Source organism: Leuciscus leuciscus (genome assembly GCF_965113295.1).
Source record: "Leuciscus leuciscus genome assembly, chromosome: 9".
NCBI classification, from domain to species: domain Eukaryota; kingdom Metazoa; phylum Chordata; class Actinopteri; order Cypriniformes; family Leuciscidae; genus Leuciscus; species Leuciscus leuciscus.
Window position 1 is genome coordinate 44049069 of NC_138733.1, and position 19992 is coordinate 44069060.

The window sequence follows — 19992 nt, forward strand, 5'->3', positions numbered from 1 at the left end:
CTGAAAAGCCTATATAATTCTTAATTAATGCTGAAACACAAATGCTGCCGACTAACATCAGTTAGCAAGTCCTGACAATGTTTTAATTTTACGATCATTTAGTATAATTTGTTTCACTGTTATGTTTCAGTTCATAAATCTAGGCCTACTAACAAATTAAAATAACACAAAGTATTGACGCAGAACCTTGACATGCATAGCCTTTCTAAATTATAGAAAAACTGGGCACACATTGTTAACGTTTAGCCTACTTTGCTTTAATTGGATACAATGGTAGAAGCCTACATTGGTAATGTAAAATCAGTATTGGGATTATGAATTCGTTCAACTACAATGTTTCAGTTGAATTGATCTGCTAGCAGTTCTAAATGAGCTATGGCAGATTAGGCAATAGAGAGAATAAACTGAAATAAAGTATTATTCTGGTTGAACACCAACTGTGTGAACTCTTTTACTACAGTATTACTTATATTCAATTTTCATCTTAATTTTCAAACATTCACTATAATCACAATTTTAGTATGTTCTCCTCTGATATAAAGTCCTTTTTTACTTCCTTTAAGAAAATGTCAAATCGTTTGAACACAAAGGCTATGAAAGCATATCATCCTTGAGTCTGTTGTAAGGAACCTTTCATTTCTCATGATCACAAAATGTTTTATTGTGTTGATTTGTGTAATTCTTATAAGCACGTGTGATGATGTCTGTGCCGTAATGTCCGTAATGTGTTTTCTTTAAGATGAAATCACATGAATTAAAAAAGATGTGCATGGACAAATCATTTATAATAAACACTGCAATATTCCAAAAAATACGAACTGCACAGTGACTTTAAGTGAAATTAAAGTGGTGCCAAAGTCACAACAGTGATGCATTCACTCTATTTTGTAGACTTGAAAAAAACAACTGATGTTGTATTTAAATGTATTTTTATTCTTCGTCTGAGACCTAAAATGTCCAACTCCTCCTAGCAGGGGTGTAAATTACTTGAGTCATTTTACTTGATTACTATATTTACATATTATTTTGGGGGATTTGTACTTTACTCAAGTGCAATTTAAACTGAACAACTATACTTCTATTTAATTACATTTTTAAAGAAAAAAAAAACTTTTTTCTTCATACAATTTTATCCAAGTACATCAAGGAACGAGTATTGCGTAACCCACTGTGCTTCTGTCGATTAAACCTGAATTCCTTGGCTAGAATAAGTGCTTATACAGCTATCTGACGCTCCAGGGCGCGAAGTGGCCCGATTGGTTCACGCGTCTGAGCCGCCTCGCCATAGGTTCGTGCAGTTGCCGCAGCACAGCCAATGACAGCGCTAGTCACTCATCTGTGTCTGCTGTGCAGCTGCACTGCGTTTTTAAATATTTGGCTTCAATATTCTCAAGAAAAGGAGTTTTCTCATAGTGTATTTCTCCTGGGAAGTTCATTACTAGTTGGGAAGTCAAAATCATGACATCATTGGGGTCAAATAACTTTGGCCAGAACAAGATGGCGATGTACCTTTTCTACAAAAAACAAATAGCAAGGGTTCGCTCTACTTCTGCAAAATTATTAATTATCAGGTGTGTTTTCCCTTTATGTTTTATTCAATATATGGTGTTGTAAACTAAATGTATATAACACAATTCTATCATAACTGTACAATACTATTGTATTTTATACATACATCTGAAAAATTTACCATCAACCACAGATGCTGGATTTGTTCATTATATCAAGCATGTTTTCTCACTAGGGTTGCCAGGAACAATCGTGTTTTTTTTTGTTGTTTTTTTGGAAAATAAGGGACAGAATAAGGAACACTCAAAAATATTTGTTCTGTACCACATAGTGCATGTGATTGCAGTGTCTGTAGGTGAGCATGTATAAAAGATGTATAAAAGGTTCTCAGACAAACACATTTGAGTCATTTAGTGTAAAAATCAACCAAATTTCAGACACTTTCCCGGATCAATTATTATAAAGAAATAATAATAATTATGAAGAAAAACAAACATCAATGAAGTAGAAAGCCATAATATTAAATGTGGTGGATGTATATTTACTGAGTAATTTGCTCTTTTGTAAAGGGGGGTCAAAATGACCATTTTCACCTGAGATTTGGAGTCAGATTACAGGGGGAAAAAATGTTGTTTGACCAAAGTTTGTAGGCTATGCATATTAAAGAAATCTTAATATCCTTTTAGATTCTAATTCTTAACAAACTTCTCTTTTGGTTTCTTCATTTTAAAGGCCCATGAGTAAATTACACATTTTTAATGGTTGCACATTTTCTGAAGAACAAATAATGTTGAAACTAGAAATGTAACTGTAGAAGTATCTCTTGTAGAAGTATCTCAATATCCTTCTATGTTCTCATTATTAATCAGTTTATTCTTAGAGGGGTCATAGAATGAGAATGCAAATGTTCCTTGATCCTTTGACAGTTAAGAGTTCATCATACTATAAAAATACCCTGTAAGTTTCAAAACTCTAAACTTTCTTGTTATTCCAAAAACTGCTTTTATTGAAACCAAGGCCAGCAAAGGACAGGATCTGAGAAGTGGAGACTTGTGACGTCACACTTCAGCTTTGGCTCCGCCCACTGGAGCGTTAGTGAACAGTGACATCACAGGGCAGCTTTGGCCCCGCCCACTGGAGCGTTAGTGAACAGTGACATCACAGGGCAGCTTTGGCCCAGCCCACTGGAGCGTTAGAGAACAGTGACATCACAGTGCAGCTTTGGCCCCGCCCACTGGAGCGTTAGTGAACAGTGACATCACAGGGCAGCTTTGGCCCCGCCCACTGGAGCGTTAGTGAACAGTGACATCACAGGGCAGCTTTGGCCCCGCCCACTGGAGCGTTAGTGAACAGTGACATCACAGGGCAGCTTTGGCCCCGCCCACTGGAGCGTTAGTGAACAGTGACATCACAGGGCAGCTTTGGCCCCGCCCACTGGAGCGTTAGTGAACAGTGACATCACAGGGCAGCTTTGGCCCCGCCCACTGGAGCGTTAGTGAACAGTGACATCGAGAAAAGATCGATACAGGATCAATACCATTACCTTCCGAACGATACTAATGCTAGGATAGTGTTTTTTTCCCCCCCAACAATGTGAATGTCTCAACAGTGCATTATTTGTTTGTATTCTGTGGATTTCACTGTGGATTATTTGGTCAATTTCGGCGGAGGCTTTACAAACAGATTTTTTAAAGATATGGATCTGCCAGCAACGCCACAAACATGTAAGTAGTCATGTTTATTCTAATGCCTGATCTGTGATCAGTGATTTCTGATGTAATTATTCAACTTCAGACAGATTTTCCCTCAAAATATCATTCAATACTGTTTATGCATCAGTAAATCAAGCCAGTGACTAAACGATCAACTTCACCTCGTTTCTCTTAGTAGGATGAAAATAATCTTACTTAAACTGTGATGAAATTCTATACAGAAAGCGATCAAAAAACAATCCCTTTCCAATCGCCCAAGCTGTCAATCACACAGCGCGCGTTAATCTGGACACTTGCCAAAACTCCTTGAAATCAATCATCACAAAATCATGACGCTGTTACAATGTACAGTACAACGAAGCTCTTACTGTATTTACATCGCGTTTGCATTGTTATTTGGTAAAAGCCAGAGGTGTAATTTCATACACGATCAACAGACTGTCTGTCATCTGCTCAGTGCTCATCACTGCAACCTTTCATGTGATGGGAATAGATCATATACTATACTATCAAATACTTGCTATTTCATATGCAAATATGTCAGCCAATAACAGCAGTGGTTGTTTACACTGAAGTCTCACAGCCAATCACAGCAGTGGGCGTTTACACTGAAGTCTCACAGCCAATCACAGCAGTGGGCGTTTACACTGAAGTCTCACAGCCAATCACAGCAGTGGGCGTTTACACTGAAGTCTCACAGCCAATCACAGCAGTGGGCGTTTACACTGAAGTCTCACAGCCAATCACAGCAGTGGGCGTTTACACTGAAGTCTCACAGCCAATCACAGCAGTGGGCGTTTACACTGAAGTCTCACAGCCAATCACAGCAGTGGGCATTTACACTGAAGTCTCACAGCCAATCACAGCAGTGGGCGTTTACACTGAAGTCTCACAGGCAATCACAGCAGTGGGCGTTTACACTGAAGTCTCACAGCCAATCACAGCAGTGGGCGTTTACACTGAAGTCTCACAGCCAATCACAGCAGTGGGCATTTACACTGAAGTCTCACAGCCAATCACAGCAGTGGGCGGTTACACTGAAGTCTCACACAGACACGCCCCTTCAAACAGAGTGTTCAAATCAGAGGCTAAAATCAGGCTTGGAAAAATGCCTTTTATTTATAAATTATGACAATTTTTGATGTTAAAATCATACTAACATTATAAGGGCACCCCAGGAAACATTCTAAAATAATACAATAATCCAGTCCCCTTTAATATTTCTTTTGTAATCTTTCACAATTTAAAGGCCATATATGGGTAAATTATTGAATTATGTATAGTATGTCTAAAATTATTGAATTTACCCATTTTCAATATATAGCTACACCAATGGATATTAGCCTATTGTAAATATCATCAACCTCTATTCTATTCAAAGTCATTAGTAAACATTGCAAGATGGCTATGGATGAACACCAGTTGTATGAAACGGCTTTGGCCGCTACAATGAATGAGTTAGACTTGGCTTTTTATCTAAAAGAGGAACAGAAGACGCCGCTCGAATCCTTCCTTTGCAAGTTTTTGCTGTTTTGCCGACCGGATATGGTAAGAGTCTAAATCTATCAGTTAGCTCCGCTGGTAGCTAGCGTATAGGGTTTATTGTTGTGATTGGTCGTAGTGTTATCCAATTGCGTGCAGTGAGATTTTCAAATGCACGCTTGGTGCCGCCCCTCGAGCTGGCCGAGCTTCATTAGTCGACGCCAGACCATTAATCTTTCAGATTTAGGTCTGGATTTCCAGGCTATCTCCACCCCGTCTAAGACGTGCGCGAATTGTGATTGTTGTCCATCATTCTGCGCAACTGTTGAAAAAGAAAAATGTCACGTCACAACATTTGAAATATTTGCGTTTTAAACTATGAAGGCGAGCACGTTCAGCGAGAGTTATGTTGGTGAAGGAGTAATCAAATCCCATTCAATTATTCACTATAGAAAGTGAAGGTAAACTGACCGATGAGAGCTGAATCTACTCAACATGTTCTGATAACGTATATAAGCCTAACCTTAATTTATTTTCTTAATATTTCTCTTGTGGCCTATGGTGAAAAAAATGAGAATTATTTTGTGTTAAACACGTTGTTTTTTAAATGAGGACTAATATAACATCTTCATCGCTATGTGTCGGTTATGCAGTGATGCGCTATGAAATTATTGCGGGGCTAATTAATTGTAATATTGATTTGATAATAAAAGTAGCCTCATAATAATAATTGTAACAGACCTTATGTTTGATTGTGTTATGATGCATTAACTCTGGATGTGCTGGCGCTCGTTCTATGTGTGTGTGCAATGCATTTTCCCCTCTGGGCTTGCCGTAGATAGTTTGCGTACTTGGGGTGTCATGGTCTTCTGGTTTTCCTCTCACATGTGTGTGAGACGTTTAAAAGCCTAAAGTCAAGAACAGTTCAGACAGTTCTCGTTTATTGTTATCTTATTCATAAAGTGTTTAGACGAACCCTGCACGAACGCTCAGTCACATAATTATCATTCAGATCACCGCAAGGGGGGCTTGAGATCATCTTAAGATCGGCTAAGCCCCCCCAAGCCCCCCCTTGACGCCGGGCCTGAGGGTAACTGATGCATAATTCACAAACTATTTGTCCTAAACATGGCCAACCCACGAGGTATCAATGCTATTTTTCTGAGGTGGAGAATAAAAGTTGTCAAATAACTGGATAATAATAACTGTACTTTGGTGCTGCAAAGATTTTGTACAAAACCAAGAAAACCAACTTTCTCATCTGAGCTTAGTGATCTAACTGTGCTTGTTAAGAACTAAATGACTGAGACGGCCAATCAAATCATAGGTGGCGGCCAATACTAATTGTTTACAGAGACCTATGTGAATTCACGACAACTCTGTTTTAAAGGTCAAAAACGGGAGATGCAAGTAGCTAAATATTTAATATTTTACTATTATACTACAGGGCCGTTGAATGCTTGAATCTGATTGGTTGACGAACGTTCTAAGGTGTGCATTATTTTCAGGGAAACGCACGGCTAAAGTAGTTCCAGGCAGGTCTCGACCGCATTACAGCTCCATATCACTTCGCGTAGTCAACTGTAATAACGGAAAATAGGATACAAATCATAACAAGAAAAAGCATTTCGCCCCGTGCGCTTGATCTGCAATTTTCAATGTCTAGCTTCACAATCAATAGAAACATGCAGTTTAATTTGAATAAATAAACTATAAAGTCCTATCTATAATCAATAGAAAATTAAACTGAATATAGGCTAAATAAATGGATAGTCCTGCCGCACGGATTTTTATTGCAGATAATTTAACAAATAAATAATTATTGATAGGCCTACTTGTTAAAAGGGCTTTGGGTTTCATTTATTTGGCTAGTCTACTGTCATCTGTCAATAATAGAAAAAAAAAAAGAATTAACGAATTAATTAAAACGAATTGAATTAATTAATAAATAATAATATTGACGCACATGCTTTTCTGTCTCATTATTGCAACAACTCTCTCTAATAACTGCATTAATAACTGCATAAAGCCGGGAACACACTTTAAGGCCGGTTATGAATATAATTTGATACTTATGACTGATCATGTCCAAACGCGTGTTCAGCGCGTTCAGTCTGTTCAAAGTCGGTGTTTAAAATCTGCTGCAGTCGATGAAAACAGTCAGAGAATGTGTCAGCTAGTCGTGTGTCCCCAGCATTAGTCTGCTATCAGCGGCTCAAACCTCCGTTACTAACTCTACCTAACCCTAACCCTAACTCAGCATTAGTCTGCTATCAGCGGCTCAAACCTCCGTTACTAACTCTACCTAACCCTAACCCTAACTCAGCATTAGTCTGCTATCAGCGGCTCAAACCTCCGTTACTAACTCTACCTAACCCTAACTCAGCATTAGTCTGCTATCAGTGGCTCAAACCTCCGTTACAAACTCTACCTAACCCTAACCCTAACCCAGCATTAGTCTGCTATCAGTGGCTCAAACCTCCGTTACAAACTCTACCTAACCCTAACTCAGCATTAGTCTGCTATCAGCGGCTCAAACCTCTGTTATTAACTCTACCTAACCCTAACCCTAACTCAGCATTAGTCTGCTATCAGTGGCTCAAACCTCCGTTACTAACTCTACCTAACCCTAACCCTAACTCAGCATTAGTCTGCTATCAGTGGCTCAAACCTCCGTTACAAACTCTACCTAACCCTAACTCTACCTAACCCTAACCCTAACTCAGCATTAGTCTGCTATCAGTGGCTCAAACCTCCGTTACAATCTCTACCTAACCCTAACTCAGCATTAGTCTGCTATCAGCGGCTCAAACCTCCGTTACTAACTCTAAAATGACGTTTTGGAATTAGCAACGGAGGCATGGGATTAGATGCGTAAGAAATTAGTCCTACATACAAGAACGTTTTAATGACAAAAACTTTACAAACGTCTTGAAATACATAATCTGAACAATGTTTCGAGGTGTGGTAACTGTAGTATAAGCGGAATAATTGACTTCAGGCCGTTGAATTATTAGAAAAATAATGCACACCCGAGGTGTAACGGCCACTCCGCTTCGCGTCGTGACCGCATTACCACCTCGGGTGTGCATTATTTTTCTAATAATTCAACGGCCTGAAGTCAATTATTCCTTACATATATTATGACAGAAATGTAAATATCAGGGATGCAAAGACACATTTTCAGCATAAGATCAAGAATGAATGTGTGCATATTGTGAATGAATTTAATGAACTGTAACATTTTCCTGATGGTGACAAATTTGTAAATAGCAATTACTATAAATTCTACTTCTTTTTGGTATTTTATTTTTATTTTTTATACATCTTGTCTTTTTTAAAAGAAACCCTCAAGTGTCTGTAACCTTTGTATACTGGTATGTCCGTGGCTGGTCTGTGCTCAAACCTACAAATTAAAAACATTTACCTTTTAAATTTTGTCATTCAAAACACAAATGCTATTTTCTGTCAGGACCACTATCGTCGAATACGATTGACACTTAGCATAGTTTGGATTGGCGGTATGGTTCTATTCTGGGCAAGAACTCCCTGCGCATCCATGCAGCCTAGCATCTATAAGAGACATTTATGGATATTTCAAAAATAGTGCAGAATGTCTCACACAGCTCAGAGAATTTCAAGACTTTTGCCATGTTGAACCGCACAAACTACTGAAGCCCTCCCAGACCAGATGGCTGTCATTGAGCGAAGTTGTGAAACAACCCTCCGGCTTTTTTTCACGGACTAGTGGCTCGAGGCCAGATTGACGGCTGCGGAGAATGTTTTTCACTCCCTTAATGACGAGTCTCTTCGCCTGTACTGCCATTTTCTAGAGTGGGCGCTGCCTAAATTCACAGACCTTAATCAATATGTTTAAAGTGAAAAGGTGGTGATAACTTCATTGAAGAGCAAGATCTGTGAAACCTACACAGATCTTCTTCTCACACATTTGAACCTTCAAACCGTTGGTTGCCATTGAAGTCCATTATATGAAGAAAAATCCTGGAATGTGTTCTTCAAAAACCTTAATTTTTTTTTGACTGAAGTTAATTATCAGGAAATTTTTGTTTGAAAGTGAACTAATCCTTTAATACACATCAAGCCATGTGTACCTTCCTCGACCAGAACATAGTCAACTAACTCATCAAGTTTACCATTGCTTCTTCATTCAAGGTGTGAGTCATTAAATAAGGGATTTTTTTGATAGGAGACACCACCTAGATGGAGCTATATTAATTACTATTTCTTTCATCAGGCATGCATAACATTAGCTATACAATATAAAAAAACAACAGTAAAAATACACAAAATGTACAGGGGAAATGCATGTTCATTCATTAGGCAGATTTGTCAATGAATTAGTGGAGAGAATTCCTTCTTTTTAAATGGGATTGCATGTGGCCTGTACTGTTCTCTCATTGAGAACAATCAAATAGAGGGTGATAACTCACAGTGGGGCAACCAGACATCACAGAGTCATCCTGGGTGAGGAGTTGTAAAGATTAAGTGGAATGATGGTGTGTTTGATCGGTCTAGTCGTTACGCGTTTATTTTTTTCCACTGATATAGATGAAAATGAAAAGGACTGACATGGTTTTAAGACCACTGTTATCCAATCTTTACCCTCCAGACATTTTAAAATGCACATATGTAGATACAATTAATCAAAATGTGACAAAATTACGGTTTCATAATTTTTTCTGTACTCTTTCACTCTTAAGCCCAATTTATACCCTTCAGCGTACCCTGACGTGCCCCTCTCCAAAAATGTAACAACGCATCAGTTTTACACAGACCGCAAGCGCTGTGATTGGTCTGCTAGGACCGCTCCCTCGGGTTTCAGAAGCTCCCTCTGCATGTGTAATTGCGCTTCAACGCGGACAACGACGCAGAAGTATAAATGAAAACAAACGCGTTGCCTACAGCGTAGAGGCTCCGGCGTAGGTCCGACGCAGAAGTATAAATCAGCCTTTAAGAATGCAGTATATCATGCTGGAATTCACACTTGGCTTCTGTACTTGGCTTTAATAAGATTTTCCCAATAAATAAGCATGAATAAATCAGGTGTCCTCCATGATTCCTGTTCTTTCCGACAACAAAGCACTTGAATGGGACAAGCTCTTATGGTGTGTTCAAGTCATCTCGTAAAGATCATCATATTTACGAGTTGAACGCACATGAACGCCACCACAATGTCGTAGATATGAGTAGGAAGCTCTGGGTTTTCTTTAAGGCCCAATCTTAATTTGTTGGGGGCGTGTCAGTGAGAAACAAGGTGGAATACCACAATACTTAAAGGTATACTAGCCGTGTCCCAATTCAGGGGCCGCATCCTTTGAAGGCGCGGCCGACGCACCGAGACTCGTTTAAAGGGGAAAGTATAGCCGATTGCGTCATCGTGGCGCGACAAAGGCTGTCCCAATTAGAAGGTACATCGAAGGCTCCTTCAAAATGCGGCCTGCAAATGCGTCCTTCTTTTCCCGGGAATGCAGGGTACATCAGAAGGATCCTCCGCAGCCTAGACTACCCCAGAATTCACTGCGTGCTGGAGACGAAATTGCCAGATAACAATTTTAAAGGGGTGATGAACTGAGAAATCAAAATTTCCTTGAGCTTTTGACATATAAGAGATCATCATACTATAATAATATCCTGTAAGTTTCAGAACTGAAAACTACCTTGTTAGTCCAATAAAAGCTTTTATAGACATCAGGCTCAGCAAACGACTCGTTTTTCAAAGTGGGGAATTATGACGTCAAAGAGGATAAAACACCGCCTCCACAAAAGAAGATCAACGCCTACTTCAACACGGCCTGTTTAGCCCCGCCCACCGATTCGCCCAAACATGCTAAATAACATAGGACGACATGATAATCGCTAAACCGGATCGAGCTACTTCCAAGCAATAAACATGCTGTTTACTAAATATTGTGCAGTGCCTGTTTGTGGAAGAAGACAGTCTGCATAAGCTTCCTTCGGATTCCAGCATGGTTAAACTTTATTAAATCAGTCAATCACAATTTCCCGACACGGATCTGCCAGCAACATGTAAGTAACCATGTGTATTCTAATGCCTGATCTGCGATCAGTGATTTCTGTGTAATTATTGAAGTTCAGATATTTCTCTTAAAATCGTTCAATACTGTTTATGCATCAGTGACTAAACGATCAACTTCACATAATTTCTCGTAGAATTATGAAAATAATCTTTTTTAAACTGAAAGCGATCAAAGAACGATCCCTTTCCAGTCGCCCAAGCTGTCAATCAAACAGCACAGCGCGAGCCGCGAGAGCTTATCTGGACACTTACCAAACTCGTGATGAAATAATGACACTGTTACACTACACAACGAAGCTCTTACTGTGTATTCACATCGTGTTTGCATTGTGATTTGGTGTAAGCATTTGTGAGAGTGCAAAAATTGCGTTGCAATGATAAGATCTTTATTCACGCGATCAACGTCTGTCTCAATAGCTGTAATAGTAAAAACGTAGTAAAAGTTTTCGAGAGAGTTCATATAATACTAGCTATTTCATATGCAAGCATGTCAGCCAATCACAGCAGTGGGCATTTGCACTGCAGTCTCACAGCAGACACGCCCCTTCAAACAGAGCGTTCAAATCTGAGGCTGAAATCAGGCTTGGAAAAATGGCTTTTATTTATAAATTTATGACAATTTTTGATGTAAAAATCATACTAACATTATAAGGGCACCCCAGGCAACATTATAGAATAATAAAACAATCCAGTTCATGACCCCTTTAAATGTAAGTATTGGGTTTCAATTTAATCGAATAGTTGAATGTATCTAATGATTAAAATGAAAACTAAAAAAAATAAAGATTCAAATGTTGACTTTTATGTTACCAGTATGTGATTTTATATAGGCTAGTTTATACACTTTAGACTTTATTATATACATAAATTGACCCTTGAGCATTTTAAGATAGGTTTTCAACCCCGTTTTGTTTTTAGCCAGTTATAACTATATACTGTATGTATAACTTATATATAAAGTCCAGTACATATGGTAACCTACTGCCGCCCGACACAACGGCGGTCACCAGTTGCTAGGAGACAAAACCAGACCGTCCCATTGCATTGAACAACTCGCGGGACACTGCTAGCAACAATTTATTAATGTAACAATACATTTTTTTAGTTTCATTTTCCAAATAACCAGTGGTGGAATGTAACGGCATACATTTACTCTGGATTAAAGTATATATTTGAAGTATTTTAGATTGTTATTCAACTCCTCTTCATCTCAAGAGGCAAATATTGTACTTTTTATGAAAAACTGACTTTTTACACATGGATATTAGATTTTGATATTAGATATTGTTTAAAAAAAAAAAAATGAACAGAACATAATACAAACACTAAAAATATGCTCGTGCTGGAGGGCCGCAGTTTAGCTCATAGAACGGTTTTTCATGTCAAAATATTTTATGGTTGGATTTTTGAAGATCTCAGAGACTGCCTGAGCTCTGCAAACCAGAGACAGTGGAAATATGCACTGATCCCAGAGGATATCCCACTGGCAGAGGCCTTACCAGCGTCTCTATTGTGCAGATTATCCAGGATCTCCTGCTCAGCTCAATATGTCTTTTTATTGAAATTCTTTTTCTTCCAATCTGTTTTATGTATACTATTAATTTAAACATGTATTTTGTTTTTCTTATCTTTAACGTAACTTACCTTGTAAATACTTGTAAAACGTACTGGAAGTAAAAATGGTGCCTATAGAACAATTTATTGTGTTTCATTTACAAATTAATTGACGACAAAAATAAATGAACAGAATAATTTCATTACATTTACAAGTAGTGACTTGCATTACAAAAATAAAACAATGCACAGAAATAATTTGTTTCATTTACAATTATAACTTGCATAAAAGTAATGTATACGATTGTTTCATTCTCAAATTTTAATTCACATAACCAAAAAGTTTATTTCTCTACCAATCTGTCAAGAAGAGAAAACAATCTGTTCATGCTTTCCTGTGATCTCCTCTGTATCTCTCTCTGAAACGACATGTCCTCCCTAAATATCTCCATCAGCTCCTCCTCTCGGCCTCGTTTTCTCTGGGCTAGTGCTGTTCCTCGTTCTATCCTTCGCGGCCCGGGGAAAAAAGAACGGTAGGGGACCATTCGGTATTTATGGAATGAACCACCGGAGGAAAATAGAGGAGGGTCATGTCTTTTAATTCTTTGTCCAGGGGAAGGGTCACCCAACTTTTCATTAAAACAGCAAAAGTTCAAAGTGGCTTGTTTGGTGCATATTTTTCCATGTAGCTCTCTCAGTCTCGAGAGCGATCAGCCATCGCTAGCAGATGGGTCTGTCAAGTTTGGTGCTGTTTGACATTGCCCGCGCGCTTCTGGCGTACGCACTCAGAAAAAGTGCATGACGTCAGAACAGAACGCCAATGAAATGTTTACCCGGCAAAGCTTTAAAGCGCAAGCAAATAATGCACTTTTGTGATTGCGAATAAGTGCAGTGTCCTGTGAGTGTAACTCTACCACAGTGCTTCGCCTGTGCTTCCCCCCCCAATATAGTCCCATGTCAATATCTGCCTAGGAAATTGCCTAGTCTTAATCTGCATCGCTATTTGTACTCGGTTTAAATACGCAGGCCACAAGAAGTAATTTTTTTTATTAATTTTTTTTATCACTTTTACTCACGACATGCTAGCTGGCAACAAAGGATTCCATTCATTATGCTAAGCTAAGCTATCAGCGGCGCTGCCAAACTAAAACAATGCATGCACTGAGACAAAAATGCGTTTGTCCACCTATCTAAATGTAGGAAAGACGGTGTATAAGCCCTATTTCAAAAAACGGTGGAGTGTTCCTTTAAGTCGTTTGTCATGGTTGTAAAAAAAACAATGGCTATCTGAACATCTTTGCCAAGCGTAAACCAGTACATAAGTAATCAATACATTATCGGGGAGGGTCATGCCTTTTTCACGATCATTTTGAAGGGTCATAGATAAATATTTTGCTGGCAAAGGGAGGGTCAAGTCTATGACTATAGATCTCAAAACTCATCCGGTAGCGCTTTAAATAAAAAAAAACTAACAGTCCTTAGGAGGGTTGCCAGTTCATTGCAACAAAAGAACTGCCTGCACAGAATATGATGGCATTATATTATAACAACATAATATGCAACGATAAAGTTAGCAGAAGCTTCATTAATTAAAAACATAAAAAAGCAATGCATACCTGATGTCTTTGTTCTGCATTTTCTTGCTGTGTTTTTGTGTAATTCATTAAGAGAAAGTACTTGAACGCCTGCTGTCGTAAACACGACTTCCCACCTCATAAATACGAACTTCCCAGGAGGACTTGAACGCACCATTTATCACGACTTCATAAGTGGGAAGTAGGAATTTTCCAATAGCACATGAAGGAAGCATTATGTGGACGTTAACTGTGACAAGATGATTGACAGGCCAGTTTACAACGACAGGATCAACACAAATATGCCAAGAAAAAAATGATAAATTATGACGTGGTATAATGTTCCAAAATTTGCCTAGTTTTCTGCTACACTTCTGCTAAATATGTACTTTTTCTTCAGAAAAAGAGTAGCCTACATATTTTCTGGGGCGTAGTACAAGTAGGCAAATTGGGATGCAGCATAACAAGACATTGTGGCATGTTTTTATGTGTTTGTACAGTATTATTTTTTTTCAAACTTGTTTACAATTTAAATGTTTTCTATTTGCTAAATGGAAATGTTTAAAGCTACATTATGTCATTTATTTTTCGCCGCTAGAGGTCGCTAACCTCTTACAATGACAAAGGTGTAGATTGATGATGCAGTGATAAGCCGAATCATGGAACTTGTCGTCATGCCGATGGATCTAATAATGTTTATGGGAAATAATGTTTATGAATGAGTGAATACATTAATGTTTTTTAACATGACTGTGGAATGAAGCAGGTCGCGATTGCTAATGAGAGACAGATATCAGCGCCACACGCGAGTCCCGCGGATATAGAGGAATGAGGACATTTCAATCTCCTGAACTATCCGCAAGTGCTGAATTACTACTCACACAGGGCAGTTTATGTAACAAACTAAAATTGTGAGGTAACACAGCGCTCTTTACCTTGGTCTACACTATCACACTGAACAGCATTTGAGTGTGTTTAAAGTTATAATGTTATTCTATGTGTTAGTTTGTTGGCTATATGAGACTAGCAGTGAGCTAGATCAACATTAGAACAACATACTGATCATATTCTAACATTTCATCATGTTGAGTTATATCACATTGATTTGTTTTATGTACATTTGCTCAACTGTCTAATTAACTCCTCTGTCAAGTCTAAGTTAGCCGCGGACGCTAGCTCTCGGCATCTCGAAAACGCCATGCTGATATTGATCCTCGTTTTAGTTCTCCTTCTGTCCCAAAGTCTGCTTGCCATGATCCATAATGTTTGAACGAAACAACAACAGCGTGAGCGCGCCGCTAGACGTTATGCACTACGCAGTTGTCCACGTCTGTCGCCATGGTTACTATGGCAGTATTGGCGGAAACCAGGGATAACGCGGATATTATGTCATAGACAGGCGACAAGTGACGGGCACTATTTAAAGGTGAACTAAGTAACTTTTTTACCTTAACCGAACAGCTTCGGAGTCATTGGAATAGTTATATGACTTTTTTCGGGTTGAATGGTGGTCGTCTTGCACCCCCCAAGCGCCTGTGAGCCGAAAAACCATCCTTGCAACTTTGAGCCGGCGGGCCGGCGAGCCGCCAGGGCGCAGCGTCAGGAAGTATCGCGTGATATCAGGTCTCGCAATGTAACAAATTGCTTTACGGCAAAAAAAAATCTGCTAAAATTCTGTCATTATTGCGCTCCCTCACGCTGTTGGAACCCGAATGAAGAAGACGTTTTAAAGAATGTCCCATCTGCTTTGATGTCGTTGATCTACTAGCCTCTGGTATCTGAGAGTCGCCAACAAGTTTTTCGACAGTGTTGTCAAATATCTATTCCGAAGCTGTAGGGGGAGCTCTATAGAGAAACCTGCGAGCAAAAAGCAAGAATACAGTGAAGAAATTCCTGAAACTGCATAGTCCTGCTTTGTAAATTCAGAGAAATTCAACATTTTAAAGTCTTGGAAATAGTGGTCGGCTGATATATCGCCAAGGCTGATATATCGGCCGATATTTGGCACTTTTAAAATATCGGCATCGGCGATAAGTTTTTCTGATTGGCCGATGTGTTGGAAGCGGGACTTTTATTTTGACGGCGCTCCGGACTTTTATTTTGACGGGTGGCGCTTCAGCGCCTGCTCACACAGCGCTCACTCACATTCTCATAGTTTACGATCTCTGTCAGTCATATCTAATACTTTGTTAGACAGAACTGGTAAACAAAGAAAGTAAATGTTATGCGAAAAAGTAAAGTGTTGCTTTTATATTATTTGTTACAGACAAGGCAAACAATCAGGCCAAAATACTTTCTCATTTACCGTCAACATTCAGCAAATGCGCATCTACGTCATTTAAACAAATCTCTGAATATCTAATAAACATTTAATTTCACAAACCTTGCAGATTTAATGGAATCCAGCTGTGATATCTTGTGAAGTGTGCATTTGTAGTCTGATAAATGTGTGAATGTATGGCGTTATTTTCCTGTCGACGGTCGGTCCGTGCGAAGTGAGTGAATGCGAACAGAAGATCAGCTTCAGGAGACGCGATCGAAAAACTTTAAATCCTTAATTTTAAAATATGCTGTGCCATATCCAGTTGCCCACTGTGTCATATTCATATCGTTTCCACTGTGTTCTGTATGTAATATTAGCGTTCCCTTGTCTTTATTTGAAAAAATATGATTACCAGTGCGCATAATATTACCAGATTACTGAGTGCAATATCACAGTGTTTACTTCCTTTTTTATTCACATATTCAGATATTTTTAAACAATTACTTTATTTGTGAAAAATACTGTAACAGGATTGCAGATTCAAGAAGTTGCCATCTAAAGTATAAGCATGTTTATTTTAAAGATTTGTTTTCTAATTTATTTAAAATGTATTAAATATTTATTAAAATAAATATAAAGTATATAATAAAAATATCGGCTTTATATCGGCCATCCTGCTCTCTAAGATATCGGCATCGGCCATCAAAAAAACAATATCGGTCGACCACTACTTGGAAACATTTAGGATAATATTGTACACAACTGAAAGAAATATGTTTTTGGATATTTTGATTCAAAATTCTTAAAATGAAAACTGGAGTCGGGTGATGGGGAATGGTTTAAAAAAAATCATGAATTTTCAGTTAATTTTATAAACAAGATGAATGTCACTTAAAAATGTAAACTGATGTCCATATTTGTATTAGTGTTCCACTGCACCTACAACTCAGCCAGTAGTTGTAACAACAGTGACACATTCTTACACTTAATCAGATTTACAAGATGTAGATTTCAAAACAACTGTAATTTGTAAGACAAACTGAGACGGGGGAATAAAGAAGCAGCAACAACACAGAGTCAGACGCTAAAGCAAATAGTGTTACAACACTGAGTCAGCCCTATTTAAGGTGCGTTTTACACATTAAGGTATTTATTTAAATGGCATTTCCTGCTATAATTTCCTTCTATTATTAACCACAAAGCTTACATTAATGGTCGGATTAAGAATTGACATAATCTGTAAACTGTAAATCTGCCTGACTCTATAGACACACACTCTTGAGCAGTGTCGTGCCAAACACTTGTGAAATCCAAAAAAATAATCGAACGCTTCAAACAACAAATAGGTTACAACTGCGATAAGTTGCGTAATCACACTCTTTGATCAACCCAGCCGAAAATAACAATATGGCAGTAATATCGCAATACACATGCGTTTAACTGGCATTAAACTTCAGAATGATGTCTGTCAGTCTTTAATCCACTTAAAATACAAATGCAAGCAAACTTACCAAGTGGCTTAAAGTTTTGAAGAAAGAGTCAGTGAGCATTAGTTTCCATCTCTCTTCTATGTTATTCGGGATTGGTGAATAAACGTAATAAGCGGTTAACGCGCCCAGTAACACCAGCACAAACACTCCTTTAGACCGCATTTTTAGATCTCGCCTGTACGTGTCTTCCGTTTATCTTATAGTCTGTTTGCTTTAGAAGTCCTCGGCAAGTGAAAGCTCCGTCAGCTGCGTTTATTAGTCATTGGGTTCTCTCTGTGTTAAAGTGTAATCCTGGATTAATTTTGGACTGGAGCCAGCGAGATATGACAACACGTGTTAGAGTCATCTGATCGTGATACTGTACGCGTGCATGTGGAAAGATTTGCGCTTGAGCGCGCTCTGGTCTCCTCAGATCTGCTGCGCAAAGGATTTATTAAATCGTAATGAAACGCGGCAGGAGCTCCTCTCAAATTCCTCAGAAAACCCTGTGGGTCATCGCACGGTTTGTGTGCCTCCCTCTCTATACTCACAGCACTTTCCTTGCTTGCTTTGTGTTGACATTTCTACGAGCAGTTCGTCTCGTGTTAAACCAGCTGTTGTCATCGTGTTGATATACTGCGCAGGATCAGATGTGGGGTGTAACGGGCTAAAGGCCTTATACAAATGTGCTTTTCACTATTCCCATGGTGTATGATTGCAGAATGAGTCTATGATTAATGTTTTTATTGAACAGTAATGCAGCAGATAAATAATGAGGTCTTTAACCCCACAGGCACACAGGGTAAAACCAGCAGGGGGCAAAGACACACACAGTACTGATACAAATACTGCAGCTAAAATAAGGTTTTTAATCATGTCTAAGTTAGTACTTGATCAAAACAATCACTTTAGCAAAGTTTGCACTATTTTTGATCAATAGACAATTCATTTTTGTTCAATAAATATACTGTCATTAAAATGTTCATTTTAAAAATGCAGACAAAATAATTTTAAAAAGTAAATATTCTGCAAGTATTGAAGGAGATCCCATAATAATTCAATAAAGCTTTACAGTATAGTAACTATATAAATTATAGTTTTATAATATGATGGCTTCACTGTAAACATGGTGATTATCGTTAAGGTGGACACCCAACTTGTATGATATTTCCCATCTGAATCTAACCATATCATGCCAACAAATGGAAAATTCAGTCAGGTATTTATTATCATTTTAAAGGGATAGTTCACCCAAAAATGAAAATTACATTATATTAAATTATTATATTTACTCACCCTCAAGCCATCCAAGGTGTATATGACTTTCTTACAGACAAATACAATCAGTTATATAAAAAAGATCCTGGCTCTTCCAAGCTTTATAATGGTAGTGAATGGAGGACGAGATTGTGAAGCCCAAAGCAAATACATCCATCATAAAAAATAATCCATATGGCTCCTGGGGGTTAATAAAGGCCTTCTGAAGCGAAGCCATGCATTTGTGTTAGAAAAATATCCATATTTATGACTTTATTAGCTATAATAACTAGCTTCTGGCAGACTGTGGTACGCTTTGATTGACCTCTGACCTGACGCATGACGTACTGATGAACGCAGAAGTGCAGAGGATAGGGCAAAACCAAACACCAGTCATGAATTAGAAGTCTAAAACTTCTAAGAGTGAGTGGCACTCTTGTGCTGTGCTCCGTATGGATTACTTTTATGATGGATGCACTTTTTTGTGGGCCTGGGGCAGGGGTTAAAGGGAGCACGATCCAGTTTGGTGAAAGGTATTGGAAAAATAACTATTTATTATAACATCATAACTGTCCAACATTGCCTAATTATAAATGATCCAAAAAAAATGGGCCTAGAGAGAGCATGTTTTAGCATATTTATTATTTAAAATTTGAACAGTAAAAAGTAAAAGCGTACACCCTTCACTCTACAGTTGTTTGAACGACTGTAAAAGATGCACCTTCAAATAAAAAAGGCAATTAAGCAGAGTGTATATAGGAAATTACAGATTTTCTTTTTTTTTACTGGTCAAACCAAATGTTCCCCTTTACAAATCATAATCCGTCCCTGCCCAAATACCATACTTTTACATGTTCTTCCATTATTGAAAAACTTGCTTAAATTACCTTTAGCAAAACTGAAAATGATTAAGACGACCTTTGTGTCAAAATACTGTATTAACATTAATTTAATCGATTCTCATTTGTTACATTCTTATTGTCTACAACGTTTTAAAAAAATTAAAGGTGCATTGTGTAATATTCAGGAGGATCTGTTGACAGAAATGCAATATCATATACACAACTATGTTTTCAGTGGTGTATAAAGACCTTACATAATGAGCTGTTTAGTT

At 38.2% G+C, this 19992-nt stretch overlaps 1 protein-coding gene across 1 annotated transcript in view; it reads right to left on the reverse strand.

Annotated features, from left to right (window-relative positions):
- The window catches only part of aadac (arylacetamide deacetylase), a 49540-nt gene extending 30961 nt beyond the window's left edge, over nucleotides 1-18579 (reverse strand). The window contains exon 1 of the mRNA XM_082179186.1: nucleotides 17664-18579. Coding sequence (XP_082035312.1) covers nucleotides 17664-17804 — 141 coding nt within the window. The 5' untranslated portion in view covers nucleotides 17805-18579. The remainder of the gene's footprint in view (nucleotides 1-17663) is intronic.
- Nucleotides 18580-19992: the final 1413 nt, after the last annotated feature.